General features: G+C 45.4%; 1 protein-coding gene across 10 annotated transcripts in view; it reads left to right on the forward strand.

The window, feature by feature from the left end:
* Window positions 1–1,264: 1,264 nt before the first annotated feature.
* LOC147441099 (GDP-mannose transporter GONST1-like) overlaps window positions 1,265–17,092 on the forward strand; it is an 80,803-nt gene continuing 64,975 nt past the window's right edge. For 2 of the 10 annotated variants that reach the window (XR_015184302.1, XM_086482816.1), the window contains exons 1-4: window positions 1,268–1,422; window positions 1,507–1,693; window positions 1,778–1,947; window positions 2,034–2,192. Coding sequence is in view for 9 of the 10 variants with exons in the window: in XM_086482816.1 (XP_086338942.1) it covers window positions 1,937–1,947; window positions 2,034–2,192 (170 nt within the window). In the remaining variant the exon portion in view is untranslated. Of the gene's footprint in view, window positions 1,423–1,456; window positions 1,694–1,777; window positions 1,948–2,033; window positions 2,193–17,092 lie in introns of those variants that run through there. The other 8 variants (XM_086482817.1, XM_086482821.1, XM_086482820.1 and 5 more) reach the window with 8 other exon arrangements.

Consider the following 17,092-nt stretch of genomic DNA (forward strand, 5'->3'; position numbering starts at 1 on the left):
CGAGCCACAACATCTTCCAGCAACCATCCTTACATTGGCTAATAGGGGGGCCACCCCACGGCAAAAGTAGAACACTTGGCTGGGCTACTATGTGGGACTTCAACAATTGAAAGTGATATGATATGAGCATCGTTTTTTACAATGGGGCTACTATGTGGGACTTCAACAATTGAAAGTGTTTCTTTCCTGAGGTACTCGTAGAGTTCAAACTTGGACCTTACATCAAGCAACCAAATGTGCAAGTAATTTCTTTATTTTTCAATCAAACAAATCAATGCAAATGCTTGAAACTTACTACCTACATCAATCAACCATGCATCTTGCAAAGGGTTTTTTCTTTGAGCAAGAATTACATAGTTTTTTTTTTGTTTGAAGGGCTAGGAGTATTGCCACGCAACACGAGGTAAAGGGAAAGCTACACAGTCAAAGCTCAACACTATAGAGTCACCAATCCATGGGTTGAGTCCACAAACACCTTCATAGCTTCACGATCCTTTTGTGCATACACAAATAAGGTCTAGCACTAGGGATGGGGATATGGCTCAAGAATGGCCTTCCTAACTTGATTGTAGTCTAATAAGTGAGTACACATCCACATAAACACTTCAACAATGAGAGCATTACATAATTACACTAACAAAACAAGCTACTTGAAAATGACTCGATCGTGAAGCAAGCACCCACACAGACAATTCACCATTGGGCTATTGTGCAACTATCACTGAATCACCAATAGGATACATATCACTCATCATGTGGTAAATACATTACTATGGCAGGGTCCATATGAGCCTGCATAACATCAAATGGAAGGAGCGAGCATTGTAGGGTGTAAATATGTTGGCAGCCAAAGGAAGCTTCATGATCTGGACCCACCATTAGATAGGATGAGCCCCCCCTCCCTTTTCTCCCAGTGGAAGATGAAGATTTTTGCCTGTTCTTTGGCAAAAATGCGATCAAGATGAGCCGAACATGAACCAACACACTACCAACCAATCACTCTTATTACTTGGACACTTTAGCCGGATAGCCACAAGTTGTTATTCCAACCAGTGCTGTCTCCTCCTTTGAACTAGGCAAGGTGGAGCCTAGATGCATTCAAAAGAGTGTGGGCTACCGCCACCCTTGGCTCGAACCCAGCCTAAAGTGGGAGTACATCCCTAGTACTAGGCCTACGGGCTACTATCCAATCCCCATATGTTGGCACCACGTTGGAACACTCCAAACTTCAAAGCCTTAGCCTAGTTAATTTAAGAGAATAAAAGTCCTTTTGGACAATAGCCGACCTTTTCACCATGTACTCAAGAACGTGTGCCAACACCTGTGCTGAAACTCTCTCTCTCTCTCTCTCTCTCTCTCCACGACAACTAGTTGCCCAACGGCTTCGTCGCAGCGAGTTCCTCTACTACAACCGTCAACCAGGTATAAACTCTTTGAGATCCGCACAGAGAGAGAGAGAGAGAGAGAGAGGTGCGAAGAGTTGATAGGCTAAGCCGCTGCTTGCAGGTTTGCAACTTCCTTGCCCAGAGTTGTTCCAAGCTTGTGCCTTCTTGCTCATAAGTCGATTATCTATCTAGCTGGTTCTTCATGCAGATTTTTGAACTAGAGCTGCTAAATATCCAAGTGATGAATGGCTTTGAGCTTTCCTTATTAACTCCAAACTTGGAGCAGCACGGAGCATTGAACATTACATGTAGGCACTTCCTATTTGTGTGTTGTCTTACCAATTCAGGCTTTTCCAATGTGAAGTTGAGTGACTCTTTCACGTATTTAACAGGAATAAAACATGCATTGTGCGCTCAAAGAGGAAATGATAAGATCTTTTCTAATTAAGATTTGGGTGGCTTCTCTGCATTGTTGGCGTCAAGTGTGTTAGCTACGAACTCCAGATCATCAAAAAGGTGTTATTTAAGACTGTCAAAACGGGCCACAAAGAATGGGCTCAAGGTAAGCCTTATGGAAAGAAGTCGCTTTGGCATTGCAAATTTGTAACAAAACCCTCATTTTCACATTACTTTGTGTGTTGTTATTAGAAATTCACCATCATGGCCCAACTCTGCAGCTGAGTCCTCTGACTTTGGAGTGGAAGATGCACCATTGCTCTCACAAAATGGAGCACAGTTTGGGGGTGGAACTCTTTCACAAGGAGCTAACGGAAACTTGCCTAGCCCAAGAAGATCAAAAAGCAATAGGTCTATTTCGTTAGCTTTATCTATTATTTTTTGAATGTGGTTGTTTGTCAGCTCAAGAAGTCTGGAGCTGTGCCTGTGTTTTTTGGAGAGTTTGCAGTGGAAACTATGTGTGAAATTTTTTTCCATACACAAGTTGTTCGCTATAGAGGATTTTAGAAGCCATTTATATTTTTTTAACGCCTCAAAAATATAAGGATGCGACTGATATTTTATCGCTTAATTTTTGGGGATGGTATATGGCAGTGACCTACTTTTTATCTGTTCGAGTCCTTAAGGGAGTGATATAGTACATCGGCTCACTGTACATGTGTCTAAAAGAATATGAACGTAGCTAGGGCACATATTTCTTCGTGCGTGCCTTTAAGGTTTGTGGATGCCATCTTCAATTGTGAGTCATCGAGATCCTTGCATGACAAGCCTTTTTTTTGAAGCATTTGAAAAGAAATCGGAGTTCTCTTCATTCTTAGACTGGTGGACAATATGAGACAGCCAATCCTATGCTCTTCTAATAAAAGCGTGACTCTAAATAAATAAATAAAAATATAAATTTGATGGTTATTTGTAGTTAACATATTATGGTTTAGAGTTGAGTGTCAATATCATAACACTTTTTTTTGTTGCTTCTAACCTATCTTATTTGACTTCTCCATCCGCCTTGGCCATTGTTGCCTAGAGTGCCTCCTTTATTGGGGGGGGGGGGGGGGGGGGGGGGGGGGGGGGGGGGTAGGGGCAGTGATCTACAAATTACTGCAAAGGGTGCTGAAAACGCTGCTGTAATAGAGATTTCAGCGTGCTTGTACTCCACCGGTCGGTGCGGGAGTGTCGCAGAGTGTCAGAGGAGAGGGTTCTCGGACTTTTCAGCCGTCGAGGGGCTGAAAACAGAGAAAAAACAGCAAGTAATAAGTACCGAAAATGGTGTCAATTGGGTGTAGATACCTGTCCAAGGTGTAGATCTGCAAGTTCAAGGCAGTGTAGAAGAGTCCTGGGTGTTCCTTGGCCACTCCCGTAGGTGCACAAGATCAGCGTTTTGTGTAAAACGCCGCAAAACACGGAAAAACGCAACAAGATCTGCAAAAAGCAGATTTGTCCAAAAACGCTAGGTGTTGCAAAAAACGCAAGCAGATTTTTGTTACCGGTGTGGTGCGGTTCTGCTGTAGGAAGGGAGTGCTAGGACTTGGGAGTGCACATCAGGCTACAGATGCACAAAACTCTTGCTGAATCGGACAAAACGCTAGGTTGTTGAAAAAACACTAGGCTGAAATTACTGTTTAGCTTTGGGTTTTGGCTTGGTTCCATGGTCATTTGTGCTCTTGTGGGCTGGGAATATTATTCCCTAGCCTTGTGATATTTTTCCCCTGTGCCCCATGGGCATCTGGTTCCACTTTCCACCCTATCCCTAATTGTTCCCATTTATCATGGTCGTGGGGGACCGAGGGCTTGGTCCGGCAGCCAGGAGTTGGTCCTGTATAGGGAGCAGGGGGGTCACCTTGGATGCAATGCGCAGTTGTGCCTAGAGGGGGGACGCCCTTTCTTGGGTGCCCCAGAGGGGCTTGGTGTAGAGGGTGAGCAGCTAGTGTTTTAATCTGGTGCCACTTTCCACCCTATCCCTAATTGTTCCCATTTATCATGGTCGTGGGGGACCGAGGGTTGGGTCCGGCAGCCAAGAGTTGGTCCTATATAGGGAGCAGGGGGGATCTCCTAGGATGCAGTGCGCAGTTGTGCCTTGAGGGGGGCGCCCTTCCTTGGGTGCCCTAGAGGGGCTTGGTAGAGGGTGAGCAACGAGCGTTTTTGATATAGATCAGCCAGCGTTTTCTTGCTCAGCAGATCAGCCCCAGCGTTTTTCATGGGTAGCAGATGCAGTTCTGGGAGATCATCTCTACGGTGCAGTACCACCTCAAGCAGCCTTTCACAGGCCTTGTGCCCATGCAGTAGCAGGTTTGCTTGATCGAGATCTAGATCCACATCTAGATCTAGCCAAGAGGGAGATGCACCGGATTTATGCTCTCAGAGCATGTCCATGTGAAGGAGCAGTTGGCAGTGTCAGTAGCAGTCCCAGTTGTGTGCCTTGGGTCTATCCATTGGGCATGTTAGTTCTATGCCGGACCACCCCATGGTCACTTGTATGAGCAGACTTGTTATCAGCATGGAGAGCCTTTCCCAGATCTCTCTCTCTCTCTCTCTCTCTCTCTCTCTCTCTCTCTCTTTTCAGATGTCATGTCTCTTTCCACCTCAGTGATGTCTCTTCTCCACAGGTGTGCCTTGTTCATGTGTTTGGCATTGCAAGTGTTCTAGATCGGAGTTGAGGTACCCACTGGATCACGAGCCAGTTCTTGTCTTCATCGCATCTTCTGCTGCCACCTTTGATGTCACGTGACACATCCCAACCCTATGTGTCCGTGGACAAGCTACACCACAGCAGGGTTCAGTCAGTCCGATCAGTTTAGAATCGCAGTGATCTGGCACTTTTGTGAGTCTATTCGTAGATCGTGCATGCCCAGTCACTTAGCATAGATGCATTTTCTCCGGTTGCACACAACATGATCATCGGAATTCCCATCAGAATCCATTCGCATCAGTTAGGGGAATTTTCCAGTGCATTTAGCCTATTTTCCTATTTATTGGGATTTTCACTTATTATTTTTAAGTGACTTTCCTACAAAAGTAGGTAGGGCAATTTTGCTAAGTTAATATATAAGCAAACCAAAGTTCACACTTTCTGGCAGAAGAGGCAGCAGGAGCTTCCTGCTCAACATGCAACTTCTTAGCAGTAACCTCCCCTATGACCCCCTAGCGCCATACCTCTCCCATCCCTTACTTCCCAGCAGATCTCCATCGCCATGAAGCTTCCCTTGGCGTTTTTCCCCCACAGTGAAGCATCGCCATCCAGTTGCCCTGCCTGGCGTTTTTCAACTGCAACACCAGCGTTTTTTTCAGCAGTTAACTAACGCTAGACAGCCAGCATGATTCAGCGTTTTTTGTAGCATGATACCTCAGTCAACTTCAGCGAATTTCAGCATTGAATAAACCTGCAGTGACCAGCGTTTTTCAGCCTTCATCATTAGCGGAAAACACAGCTAAAATAGGTACAACAGTCAGTGATTTGACCTCAGCTTGACCCCCGTCAGACCAATCATTTTCAGCCCTTTAGGATAGCCAAAAACAGTCATTTTTCAGCCCTAGAACCAGTCCCGAATTCAGCAAATAGAAGATCCCAGATTTTAGCCATCAAGTCGCCGTCGTCATCATCGTCGTCGTCATCGGCATAGTCCAACTTGCATCAGTCCATTGCATAAGCATTGTACACCTTTGTGCAATCAAAGTAGACCACTCTCGCCGACGAGAGTGGGGCCTTTGGAGGAGGGTTTTACACACCATTCTCGGTGTCGTATCTCTTCTCTCTCCTTCTCTCAGTCTCATTCATTTGCACGCACAATCCACCCACTTTTTTCGTGATCATAGCACTCTCCATAAGACGGAAAGCTCTCTCTTTCCCTAAGAACTAAAAGGAACCTTGAGCAATAAAGATCACTAATCTTGAGAAAATACAACATTCATTCCGCTGCACCTTACATTGGTATCAGAGCTTTGGAGGTGTTCTGCATTACTCAAGGAAAGAACCACAAGAACCACAAGGATTTGTTTGCTTGTTGCGATCGTACGAACCCAAGTTTACTTGGGTGTGGCGATTCCTAATCGTGTTTTGTTGAAGAGTGACAGGAATTCCAAGAAAGAAGGGCTTGTCCAGCCTCCCCTTGTGTCTCTTTTCACTCATTGAGAGCGGACCGTGCACCTAGCGGTCGGCCAATCGACGTGAGGTGGGAAAAAGAAACCTTGGTGTGAGCGCAAGGCCGCTAAGGGGTGCGCCCGCAAAAAGGAGTAAAACTCGAGTGAAGGGAAGATCCTTCTCCAACGCGATTTGCAAGCGAAAGAAAACCTCAAGAACCCCAAGAACCCAAGACCCTCAAGACTCAAGAACCTCAAGAACCCAGGATTCTCACGAATCAAGGACCTCAAGAACCTCAAGACCCTCAAGAACCCAAGTTCCTCGCGAGCTTAAGACCCCAAGATCCTAGTGCATGGTCGTCACCCGAAGCGGCATGGATACTTCGCATTTAGGTGATGAGCATGAGAGAGGCGACGAAGGATTCTCCCCACCAGGAGATTTTTCCAACCCTCCCCCTTCGCCATCTATGCCACGAGTTGTCCTCACTCCTATGGAGATGATGGTCAAGTCGATGTTGGACATGATGGCACAACAACAAGAAACGAATCGAGTTGCCTTGGCACAACTCGCAAGCAAAGCAGAAGAACAAGCAACAAAGGACCGTGCACAAGAAGCCAAGGACCTCGAGCGCGATGAAAGAAACGACAAACTTGTTGCAAAACAAGAAGAAAATCGACTTGCTAAGGAACGTGAGCGCATTGCGCTTGCCGCAAAACAAGAAGAACAGCGACTTGCTCTCGAACGCGAGCGCGTTGAACGAAAAGAACGCAAAGCAGAAAAGGAGGCCGAGCGTGAAGCTCAAAGGGAGCTTCGCAATCAAGAATTTATCGCCCAAATCCTAGCCTCAAAGACCGAACCACCCAAAGATCGTGGGAGTTCGTCAAGTGGCGCAAGCCACGATGCGGATTCACACAATCCAGTCACAGAGAAGTTGACTTTCAGTAAGTATGACGGTAAGATGGATGCTATTGTTATTCATTCTTGGTTGCATCAATTTAATGCTTATTTTGCGACAACTAAGAAAACAGGCCATAGCAAAGTTTTGACGGCAGCTATGTACCTTGCCGGTGATGCCATAAATTGGTACCACGCATGGCAAGAGGCACAGCTAGCCGCGCACCTAGAGACAGCCGACGATTTCACGCCCCTCTTTTAGTTGGGCTGATTTCCAAGACAAGCTCAAGGTGCGGTTTATGCCACCTCAGTACCTTGCACGACTGAAGGACGATTGGCGAGCTCTCGAGCAAAACGGTATGCCGGTTATGTCTTTCTCTAATCAGGTTTTGCAGCTCGGCACTCAATTACGCAAATCGGATGCGGAAGCGCAAGGAGGCATTTCTTTACGGATTGGACGAGTATATCAAGTATGATGTCGAGGTACTCGATCCAATCGATCTCAACAAAGCGGTAGCCATTGCTCTCGTCCACGAGATGAAGCACAATAAAGGAAAGCCTAAGGAGAACAAGACTTCTACAAGTATCTCGCAGACTTCTCAGAACCCGCAGAACGGTACGAATGGTAAGAATGGTAAGAATGATAACTCTTCTAACCAATCTTCCAACAGTATCTCATCAAAGAATTCTTCCAATGAATCTAAGGGTAAGGCTAACACAATTGCTAAACCTAAGCTTACTCCAGATGAAAAGGTAGCACAAGGAATTGTAGGAGGTTACTTCACTTCGGAAGAACAAAGCACTTATTCTAAAGAAGGTCGTTGTTTTCATTGTCACATTAAGGGTCACATAAAAAGAGCATGTCCTAAGCTTGAATCGAATGAATCTAAAGAACCCACAACACCCACTACATCTGTCAATGCAATGAATGATAACACGATTGTGCCCAAAGTTTCTCAGGACCCTCCCATTGATGATTCTCTCATTAAATGTTATGGTCGTACGTCGGGGCACCGTTTTGTCATATTGTTTGACCCAGGTAGTATGCATGATGTGATCAGCCCCTCTCTTGTTGAGAGAGCCCGCCTCAAAGTTAGTCTGAGATCTCCTATCGAGGTCTCTGGCTTTCGTCCTGGTATGGACGCTCTCATCACGAAGGAGTGCCTTGATGTGTTGTTTGCAATTCAACAGACTGCCTTCACTAGAAGATTTGTTGTTTCTCCTCTCTCAGGATGTGATATGATTTTAGGCATGAAATGGTTTCGTGAAATAAACCCTCTCGTTGATTGGGAGGCTAGCACTTTAACTCTCAATGCCAAAAGTGATTCTCCTACTGTCTTTCATGTAGTGGATACTTCTCCTTCTCCATCTCTCATTGCTAATATGCAGGACAAGATTTGGGATAAGGAGATTCTCTCAGTCTCTCTTTCTCCACGGCATGACACACAGGATTTGCATGATTGTGTGAAGCATGATGATGATTTGAAGGATAATGATTTGCATGATGATTTGGATGATAAAGACCAGCATGATGATTTGCATGAAGCAGATGTGATTGTTCCCAAGGATGAGGTGTTAGTGGATGCTTTTTCTAGCCAAGCTAACCTCGTTGCAGATTCGATCAATCACCAAGAATTGATCTTGGCTTTCGAGTCGAGGTCCACAGATCCCCCACAAGAAGATTCGATAGACCCTGACGAACCGATCTTGACTCTTGAGCCTTGGTCAAAAGCACCCTCACAGGAAGTATTATGTGTTCGCATGATTGATACGCACGCATTGTTCGAGTGTTTCATTCGTGAAGGTTTTCTGTATTTTAGTCAGCATCGTTATGTGATCCCTTTTTCTAGGCATGACATATTGCATGTTGAGCACGTTTCTCTCATGGATGAGCACGAATGTATGCGGATTGTGCATGAAAAGTTGAAAAGTTTGTATGTCAGGAAGTCACATTCCATGTCTCTTCCTTGGCATGTCACAGTTTCTGAACGAGCACATGATTGTATGAGTACCACGCATGGGCATTTCCATTGTGATTTGCCACAGTTGATTGATTTCGATCAAACAGAAACGATTCGATCGCATTGTTTGCATGTGTTTGATGAACGTGTTGTCACTCCGTCTCTATGTTCATCTACATTGCATACACAGTCTTTAGAGAAGACAAGATTTTTTTCCTTCACTTTACATGGAATGAGTATGTTCATGGTTTTGTGTTGGAGATGGTTGCAAGAATTTTCAGCCATGGAGATTCTTGAAGACGAAAGAAGCAGGACTCTCAACGAAGTTGAAGCAAGAAAGGAGATTCAGAAGACTTTGTGTCGCTTTCGGCGCGGCCCAAAGAAGCAAGCGTTGCAGACCTTTATGAAGTTCAAGTACCGCACGACCCACACATCCGAGTGGGCCGGCGAAGAGTCCCTTCCAGGATTCCGGATGTTGTTGGCGATCTCCCTCGACGCCATACAGTTCGGTACCAGTACCTCACTTTGAAAAGGAGGGGATGTCACGTGACACATCCCAACCCTATGTGTCCGTGGACAAGCTACACCACAGCAGGGTTCAGTCAGTCCGATCAGTTTAGAATCGCAGTGATCTGGCACTTTTGTGAGTCTATTCGTAGACCGTGCATGCCCAGTCACTTAGCATAGATGCATTTCTAGTTTTGTTTGTTTTTTTTAGTTTTTTAGTTTTTTTTGGTTTTCTTTTCTTTTCTTGTGTGCCTTGCTTTTAAAGTTTTATGAGTGCTTTATTCCCTCTTATAATTCGTGAGTTCAGACTATTCTGAACTTATGAAGGTATATATAGCATAGATGCATTTCCTCCGGTTGCACATAGCATGATCATCGGAATTCCCATCAGAATCCTTCGCATCAGTTAGGGGAATTTTCCAGTGCATTTAGCCTATTTTCCTATTTATTGGGATTTTCACTTATTATTTTTAAGTGACTTTCCTACAAAAGTAGGTAGGGCTATTTTGCTAAGTTAATATATAAGCAAACCAAAGTTCACACTTTATGGCAGAAGAGGCAGCAGGAGCTTCCCGCTCAACATGCAACTTCTCAGCAGTAACCTCCCCTATGACCCCCTAGCGCCATACCTCTCCCATCCCTTGGCGTTTTCCCACTTTCCAGCAGATCTCCATCGCCATGAAGCTTCCCTTGGCGTTTTTCCCCCACAGTGAAGCATCGCCATCCAGTTGCCTTGCCTAGCGTTTTTCAACTGCCAACACCAGCGTTTTTTTCAGCAGTTAACTAACGCTAGGTAGCCAGCATGATTCAGCGTTTTTTGTAGCATGATACTGAAGCGAATTTCAGCATTGAATAAACCTGCAGTGACCAGCGTTTTTCAGCCTTCATCATCAGCGGAAAACACAGCTAAAACAGGTACAATAGTCAACGATTTGACCTCAGCTTGACCCCCGTCATACCCATCATTTTCAGCCCTTGAGGATAGCCAAAAACAGTCATTTTTCAGCCCTAGAACCATTCCCGAATTCAGCCAATAGAAGATCCCAGATTTTAGCCATCAAGTCGCCGTCGTCATCATCGTCGTCGTCATCGACATAGTCCATGTCACGAGGACGTGGCAGTTATTAACCATGTCACAGAGATGTGGCAACTGCTAACCTTGGTTGTTGGTTTCTTTCCAATGGGGTTTATTTTATTTGTTTAAGACCCTCTTTTTGAAGTAGCAAACGGTCGGACATTGTATGGCCAATGTGAACGGTAGATTCACCCGCAGACGGGAAGTGGTCGGCACTGGAATTCGTATGGTAAGAGGATGTCTAGGCTCAGAGCAAGATCATATAGGTCCCCCCGTCGCACTTAGCAAGTTGGTGGATGCTAGGAAGTGAACTCAATTAAGGCGTAAAGTCAAGGTGGGACTTCCAACAAAAAGTATGCGACAGTTGGGCCACATTGCATTTTTGGATGCGGTCCCAATGAGGATAGATGGTCAGAAGACCAGTGGGAGCCCAACGGAAGCATCTCCTAAAATTTAGGGAACTGCTATTTTGGGCCGTGAAATGTGTTCGCGTCATTACCTTCGGTATGACTAGGGGAACACTTTATAACTCTGCCGCGAAGTCAACTGACGCGTCGGTTGGGATATTTTTAAGCGGCGAACCCGAAACGGGAAAATGCTTGTAAATGCGCCAAGTGTCACATTTTCAGGGACTTGCCTCTTCCAGAAAAATGGGCGCTGATTTTTAAGCTGGGAGAAGCCTCATTTGCAACCTGTCACAGGTTAAGAGCTATGGAGTGCTTTCTTTCCCTCTCATGTACAGTGTGGTGCTAGGAGTGATGCCCTGCACACTACACACTGCTCTCTCTCTCCCCTACGTGCAGTTATGTGATGCCCCACAAGAGGGCTACTCATTTGACTGATGTACAGATGTGTGGGTTCATGCTTTTGTGCTGAGGCAAGAGCCTCCTTGAGCAGGAACAGGGATAGCTAACTGCTGCTCCAAAGCAGGCACTGGTGAGGGTCATAACCTCACCGAACAGGTGCAAAATCAGCGCTGTGTATGCACTGTAAATTCACTGTTTTTCAGCCGTACGGACGCCAGGATCACTGGGAATCGTGCCCCACTGGCAAAGGACAGTTAGGGGACTGTTTGGGGCTGAAAACAGGGCAAAAACCAGTAAATACAGCGTGCTGAATTTACTGTTTTTGGACAGGAATCAGAGGGTATACGCCAGTGCAAGCGAGTTCTAGCAGGGGAATTGGTTTCGCGCAAGTTTTGGGGCTGTTATGCTGCCGAAATTTGGCCAAATCAAATGGTATCTAGGTGGATACACGTGAAGGATTCCCAGGACCTTACCTTGTAATTTACCCTCCTAAAGAATAAAGAAATACCGAAAGGGGCGCCAATTTTGGGGCCTACAGGTTGTCGGCGTCTGCTCAGAGCATTCTAGCTTCCGAGCCGTGTGTGAGTTGAAGTGTTAATTCCCATTACAGGTTCTCTTTGCAAAGTGCTCTGTGTGTGTGTATAAAGTAAAGAATTTCGGGTGAAAGCCAACGCCTACCGCCCTACGGGCCGGTTACAGTCCAACTTGCATCAGTCCATTGCATAAGCATTGTACACCTTTGTGCAATCAAAGTAGACCACTCTCGCCGACGAGAGTGGGGCCCTTTGAGGAGGGTTTTACAAACCTCTCGGTGTCGTATCTCTTCTCTCTCCTTCTCTCAATCTCATTCATTTGCACGCACAATCCACTGACTTTGTTCGTGATCATAGCACTCTCCATAAGACGGAAAGCTCTCTTTTTCCCTAAGAACTAAAAGGAACCTTGAGCAATAAAGATCACTAATCTTGAGAAAATACAACATTCATTCCACTGCACCTTACATTTGACATGGTATCAGAGCCCTTTGGTGATACGACCACCTGGATGCTTGGATGTGGCTGATCCGGTGCGGTTTTGGACATGATTGAGAGAGAAGAATCTTGCTGCTTTTTCCTGTTTTTCTCCAAGTTTGGGGCAGATTTTGGTATTTGGAGGCCTTGGATCCTCGTCTACGACTTCCCTGTCTTTACCCTTGATTACCCCGACCTCTCTTCATTGAGGGAAACCTGATGGAGGCTTCAGGATGTGTAGCAGTGCTGGATCGCTTTGGTTTCTTCCCAGATGGAGTCATGTTACCGTGCCTTCTTGCAAGTGGAGTAAGCATGCGGTTGTTGGATCCAAAGGGGGAGCTATTCACTTCTAGCTTCTTCTTCAAAGAGAAGTGTTTGGACTGCAATAGGATCTTCCTCCTCACTTTAGGAGGAGTTTTCTATGGTTGTGTTTTCTTCGAGGAGATGGATTGGCAGATTTGCTATGCCTTTTGCAAATGCACGTCTTTCTTGGAATTGCCGATGGAGTTACCTATCTGATGGGTAGCAGGTTGACAATTCAATTCCACTTTTGTACCAGATACCGGATTGAGGATAACTTTCCTTTTCTAGAAGCAGAGGATGTTCTTTGATTTTCCATTGTTCAGTTCCGGCTTCAGTTGACTCTTGCTTATCCGGTATGCAGCAGTTCAGGTGCATGTTCTAATGCATGTGTTGGAGTTGGCTTTGACAGGCAAAGGGGGACACTTTTATCTCCATAAGCACTTCTTGTTTGATCATCCGATTGCTTTGGATGAGGTTTAGAGGTGGAGCATGTGGTGTGAGACCCTTAGCCAACAATGACAACAGTTTGAGGAGGTTTTTGTTTGTGTGGACCTTTCCTTTCTCCATGTTCTCTCCTTTGCCCGGTGGTAATATGGTCCTACAGATTTGGTCACTTCTTTGCCCTTTTGTGAGCTTGTCAGTACCAGTTGTGGGATAGTTTACTGCTTGTGAGCTTGTCAATACCAGTGTTGGGACAATTTACGACTTCTTGTGAGCTTGTCAGCATCAGTTGCGGGACAGGTTTGCAACCTTCTATGGGCAGTTTTTCTTGATGATTGACAACAAATTTGTCGAGATTCTTTGGATGACAGGTTTGCACATAGTGTCGACAATTGGTGGGGACTTGTAGTTCCTACTCCCGCAGTCAACAACATTTGGATGCTTCTGCTATACATCTCGTTGGAGAGCTCCAACCTTGGGTGCATCCCTTCTTCAGGTGGCTAGTATAGCATGTTCTTCCCTTGCAGTCTTTTGCCCAGCTTTCTGGCATGTTACAAATCAGCCCAAACGTTTCTCACGGGCTTGTTCCCCGAGCCGGTTCCTTTACTCTCCCTGTGAGTATTGGTATCATGTTTTGTATTGGATATTGATTGCACAATTCAGTTGTGGGTATGTTCTCTTCAGCACAAGTACAAATGACAGTTTTTGATGAAGATTTTAAGGAAGCAAGTTACAACAGTGGGAGTATATGTGCTCTTCCGAGTCTGTTTGTAGTTTGGCATGTTGTATTGGATTGTACCTACAGGTTCGATCTCAGGGAGTTTGCTTGAGTAGCTAGGTTCTTTCTGGAGGGGTATTCCTATTCTTAGCAGTCCGAGTTTACTGATGGTGTCATTCTCTTTGAGTCTCGAGTTTCGTGAGATTCAGGCTTTGCTATTCAGTTATAGAGGAAGCAATTTTACTCCAGGTTATCTTAGATTTCTTTATGGTAGTACTTATTCTCTTTTCCCAAGATTGAGCGGGAGAGGGACTTACTATCTTTGGGTGAGTTCTTAGCTTTAGCTTTGTAGCTTTCAGTGACAGTGTTTGCTCTGTCTCGATGTAGGTTGAGTTAGTTGTTACCTCAGAGCGTACTTTTGAGGATACTTCTCTTTGAGAGGGGGCTTCCAGGTTATTCTCTTCGGTTGAATTCCGGTGCTCCATTCAGCGGAGTACCATGCATGGTGTCTTTCAGTCCTTGGTTCCCTTGTTCGCTAGTGTTTCTGCATGTCACGTTGTTGGGTCTTGTTTGTTTTCTCTCTCCCTAGCTCTGCTTTCGGGGGCATGCTCGCTAGTATTTTCGCATGTCACTCTCTTTGGGTTTCGTCAAGTGTCCCACGCCAGTATGCCATCACTAGCCAGCTGTTCCTGTCAATAACCTGCGACATAGACCACTCACATGTGCCGCCCACACCTTTGTTTTGAGAGTGTACCTTTCTGTTCCGTGTATCATCGTTCGTTTTATCGTTGGCTTAGCTAGGTGGTGTGGTGTTTCTTTCGTTTTGATCGTATGTATTTGCGTCCTAGCCGCATCCCAAGCTAGGTGGTGCCCCTATTGTATACCTCCCGTGATGAGGCCATCGTGCATAGTCTTGGTGTAGAGACCACCAGGTTTATTTTGCACACGCAGCAAATGAGAGGCGTGTGCAAAATACACCTGGTGGCCTCTACATGCTCATCAACATGCTCATCATGAGAGGTATACTATAGGGGCACCACCTAGCTTGGGATGCGGCTAGGACTCGAATACAGACGACCAAAATGATACAACACACCGCCTAGCTAAGCCAATGAGAAAACAAACAATGATACATGGAACAGAAAGGGTACACACTCAAAACAAAGGTGTAGGCGGCACCTGTGAGTGGTCTATGTCGCAGATTGTTGACAGGAACAACTGGCTAGTGATGGCATAGTGGCGTGGGACACTTGACAAAACCCAGACAGAGTGGCATGCGAAAACACTAGCGAGCATACCCTCGAATGCAGAGTTAAGGAGAGAGAAAACGGACAAGACCCGGACAACGTGACATGCGGAAACACTAGCGAATATATCCCTAAATGGAGAGCTAGGGGGGGAGAGAGAATTGAGGCAAAAGCATGAGAAGATCAAACTTATTTCTTAATGATACTTACAATGGCGACCATGAGATGACACCAACATCCGAAAGGGGGGGGGGGGGGTGGGGGGGGGGGGAGAGAGGGAGAGAGCTCGTGATGCAGGGCGTGCACGATGGTGCATGACAATCTCCAGAGTTATCAAGATTAGTGGCAAGATAAGTACAGGGAACATCATGACAATGGGGACGGGGCCAGTATCGTGAGCGATGACAAGAGTAGAATGGAGTTGATGCTTGTTGCGCTAGAGTGCTCATGGTGCCTTCTTGAGCTTTGCTAAGTTCTTCCTTTATCTGTGCAATTTCCTTCTGGTTACTCTCTTCTCGCTGCATAAACCCAATGGAGAATTCTCTGCACTACATTTGTTCTAGCATTAACTCCATTTTCAAAGTCTTAACTTTTTGCTCCAAGGGCTTTGCAAGCCTCATCCATGCCTTGTAGTGTAGCCTCAGTGGGGTTATTTCTGAGCTAGTTCAGTAGTTGGTTCTGTTCTTGGCAGCGAGACTCTAACTGGGCCAACTGAGCATTTGCAATGCTTAACCATACCTGTAGCCGTTGAACTGTTGAACTGATGATGTTGAGTCTCGTAACGTGGTGGTCACCTCCTGAAGCTGCTACTCTTGTAGCTAGTTCTTTATCCTTAGGGTTTCCAACTCTGCTGTGGATTTTGTAGTTAGCTCATCTGGTTTCTTGTTTTGTACATCAATGGCCTCTTGGTATGCTTCATTAAACGTGTATGTAGATTATGAAGCTGTTGATGGCGAGCATAAATTTCCTCTTTCATCTTATCCATAGCTTCATGAGCATATTGGGCATACTCATCGCGTCTCAAGAACTATACTTTTGGCCTATCAAACCGTATTTTGACAGCATCTCTTCATCCTGGCCTACATGCAAAACCTCATTCAATGGCCCCAAAACCGACAGTTAGCATACATTTCAATCAACCTGGTGTCATAACAGAATCTGACATAAATCATAAGACATCTTTCATCCCATGCCAACAAAGCGACATGACAGCGTGACAAAATGTTTAACTATTCACATTGCTTTTATGTAGCTTAACACAAACAACGTCCTCTGCCTTGCAAACTTGGACGACACCTATACATGATTACGAGGTCAGTAGTGCACTTCAACTCTTTAATTTTATTAATTAAAATATTATGCATTAATAATATTTTTAATAAGGGCGGAGCCCCATAGGGAAGAAACTTGGGAAAAAGAGGTGCTCGTGGCTCCACCTTCATTTGACAATAATGTGACTACTTGACTATCTTTCTCATGGCAAGCTCTCCTAATCCTGCAAAAGATTTTATGCGAAACTTTGAACCTTCGAGCAGCCGTTGTCCGCGGAAGACTCGAAAACCCGTTGAATGCCTCCCAGAATCAATCCTTTGACAGTTTCCTACCAGTAACTTTTCGATTTGTTTGGTAACGCGGCTTCCTGCAATTAAAGTGCTCCAAAAGAATGACAACGCGGACTAAAATTCCTCTGTACTTTCCTTAATTCACCACATCGGGCATAGATTTCAACCAAAGCATCGCCAAGCACTTTTCCTCCATGAAATTTTAGACTAGCTATAATATTTTTTTCCTACACCATCCAGATGCAAGGTGGGAATTTTATTAATTTTTTAGTTTGCTTAAATTTTGCTCCTGGGGGGTGGTGAAAAGCATGCATCAACCAAAGCATCGCCAAGCACTTATCCTCCACAAACTTTTGGACTAGCTATAATATTTTTTCTACCCACATTGGCATCACGCAGAGTGCCGCACACCTTCTAGTTATGAACAAGTGGCTGCTCCTTTGGGGGGGGGGGGGGGGGAGCATGCATCATGTAGCCCTCCCCTGATGGCTAGAGACATTCATGTCTCTAGCCTGTGTCCTAATCTGAATGGTCATCTGCCAGACATAAACCAATCAGTGGCTCAGATCTACAATTGTAGGGTTTTTGCCACCATCCATTCACTGGAGTGGGATGCAACTTCCCATCCAGTTCACCGGACTTGCAGCCTTCT

Source organism: Adiantum capillus-veneris, chromosome 15, assembly GCF_014529385.1.
Source record: "Adiantum capillus-veneris isolate H3 chromosome 15, ASM1452938v2, whole genome shotgun sequence".
NCBI classification, from domain to species: domain Eukaryota; kingdom Viridiplantae; phylum Streptophyta; class Polypodiopsida; order Polypodiales; family Pteridaceae; genus Adiantum; species Adiantum capillus-veneris.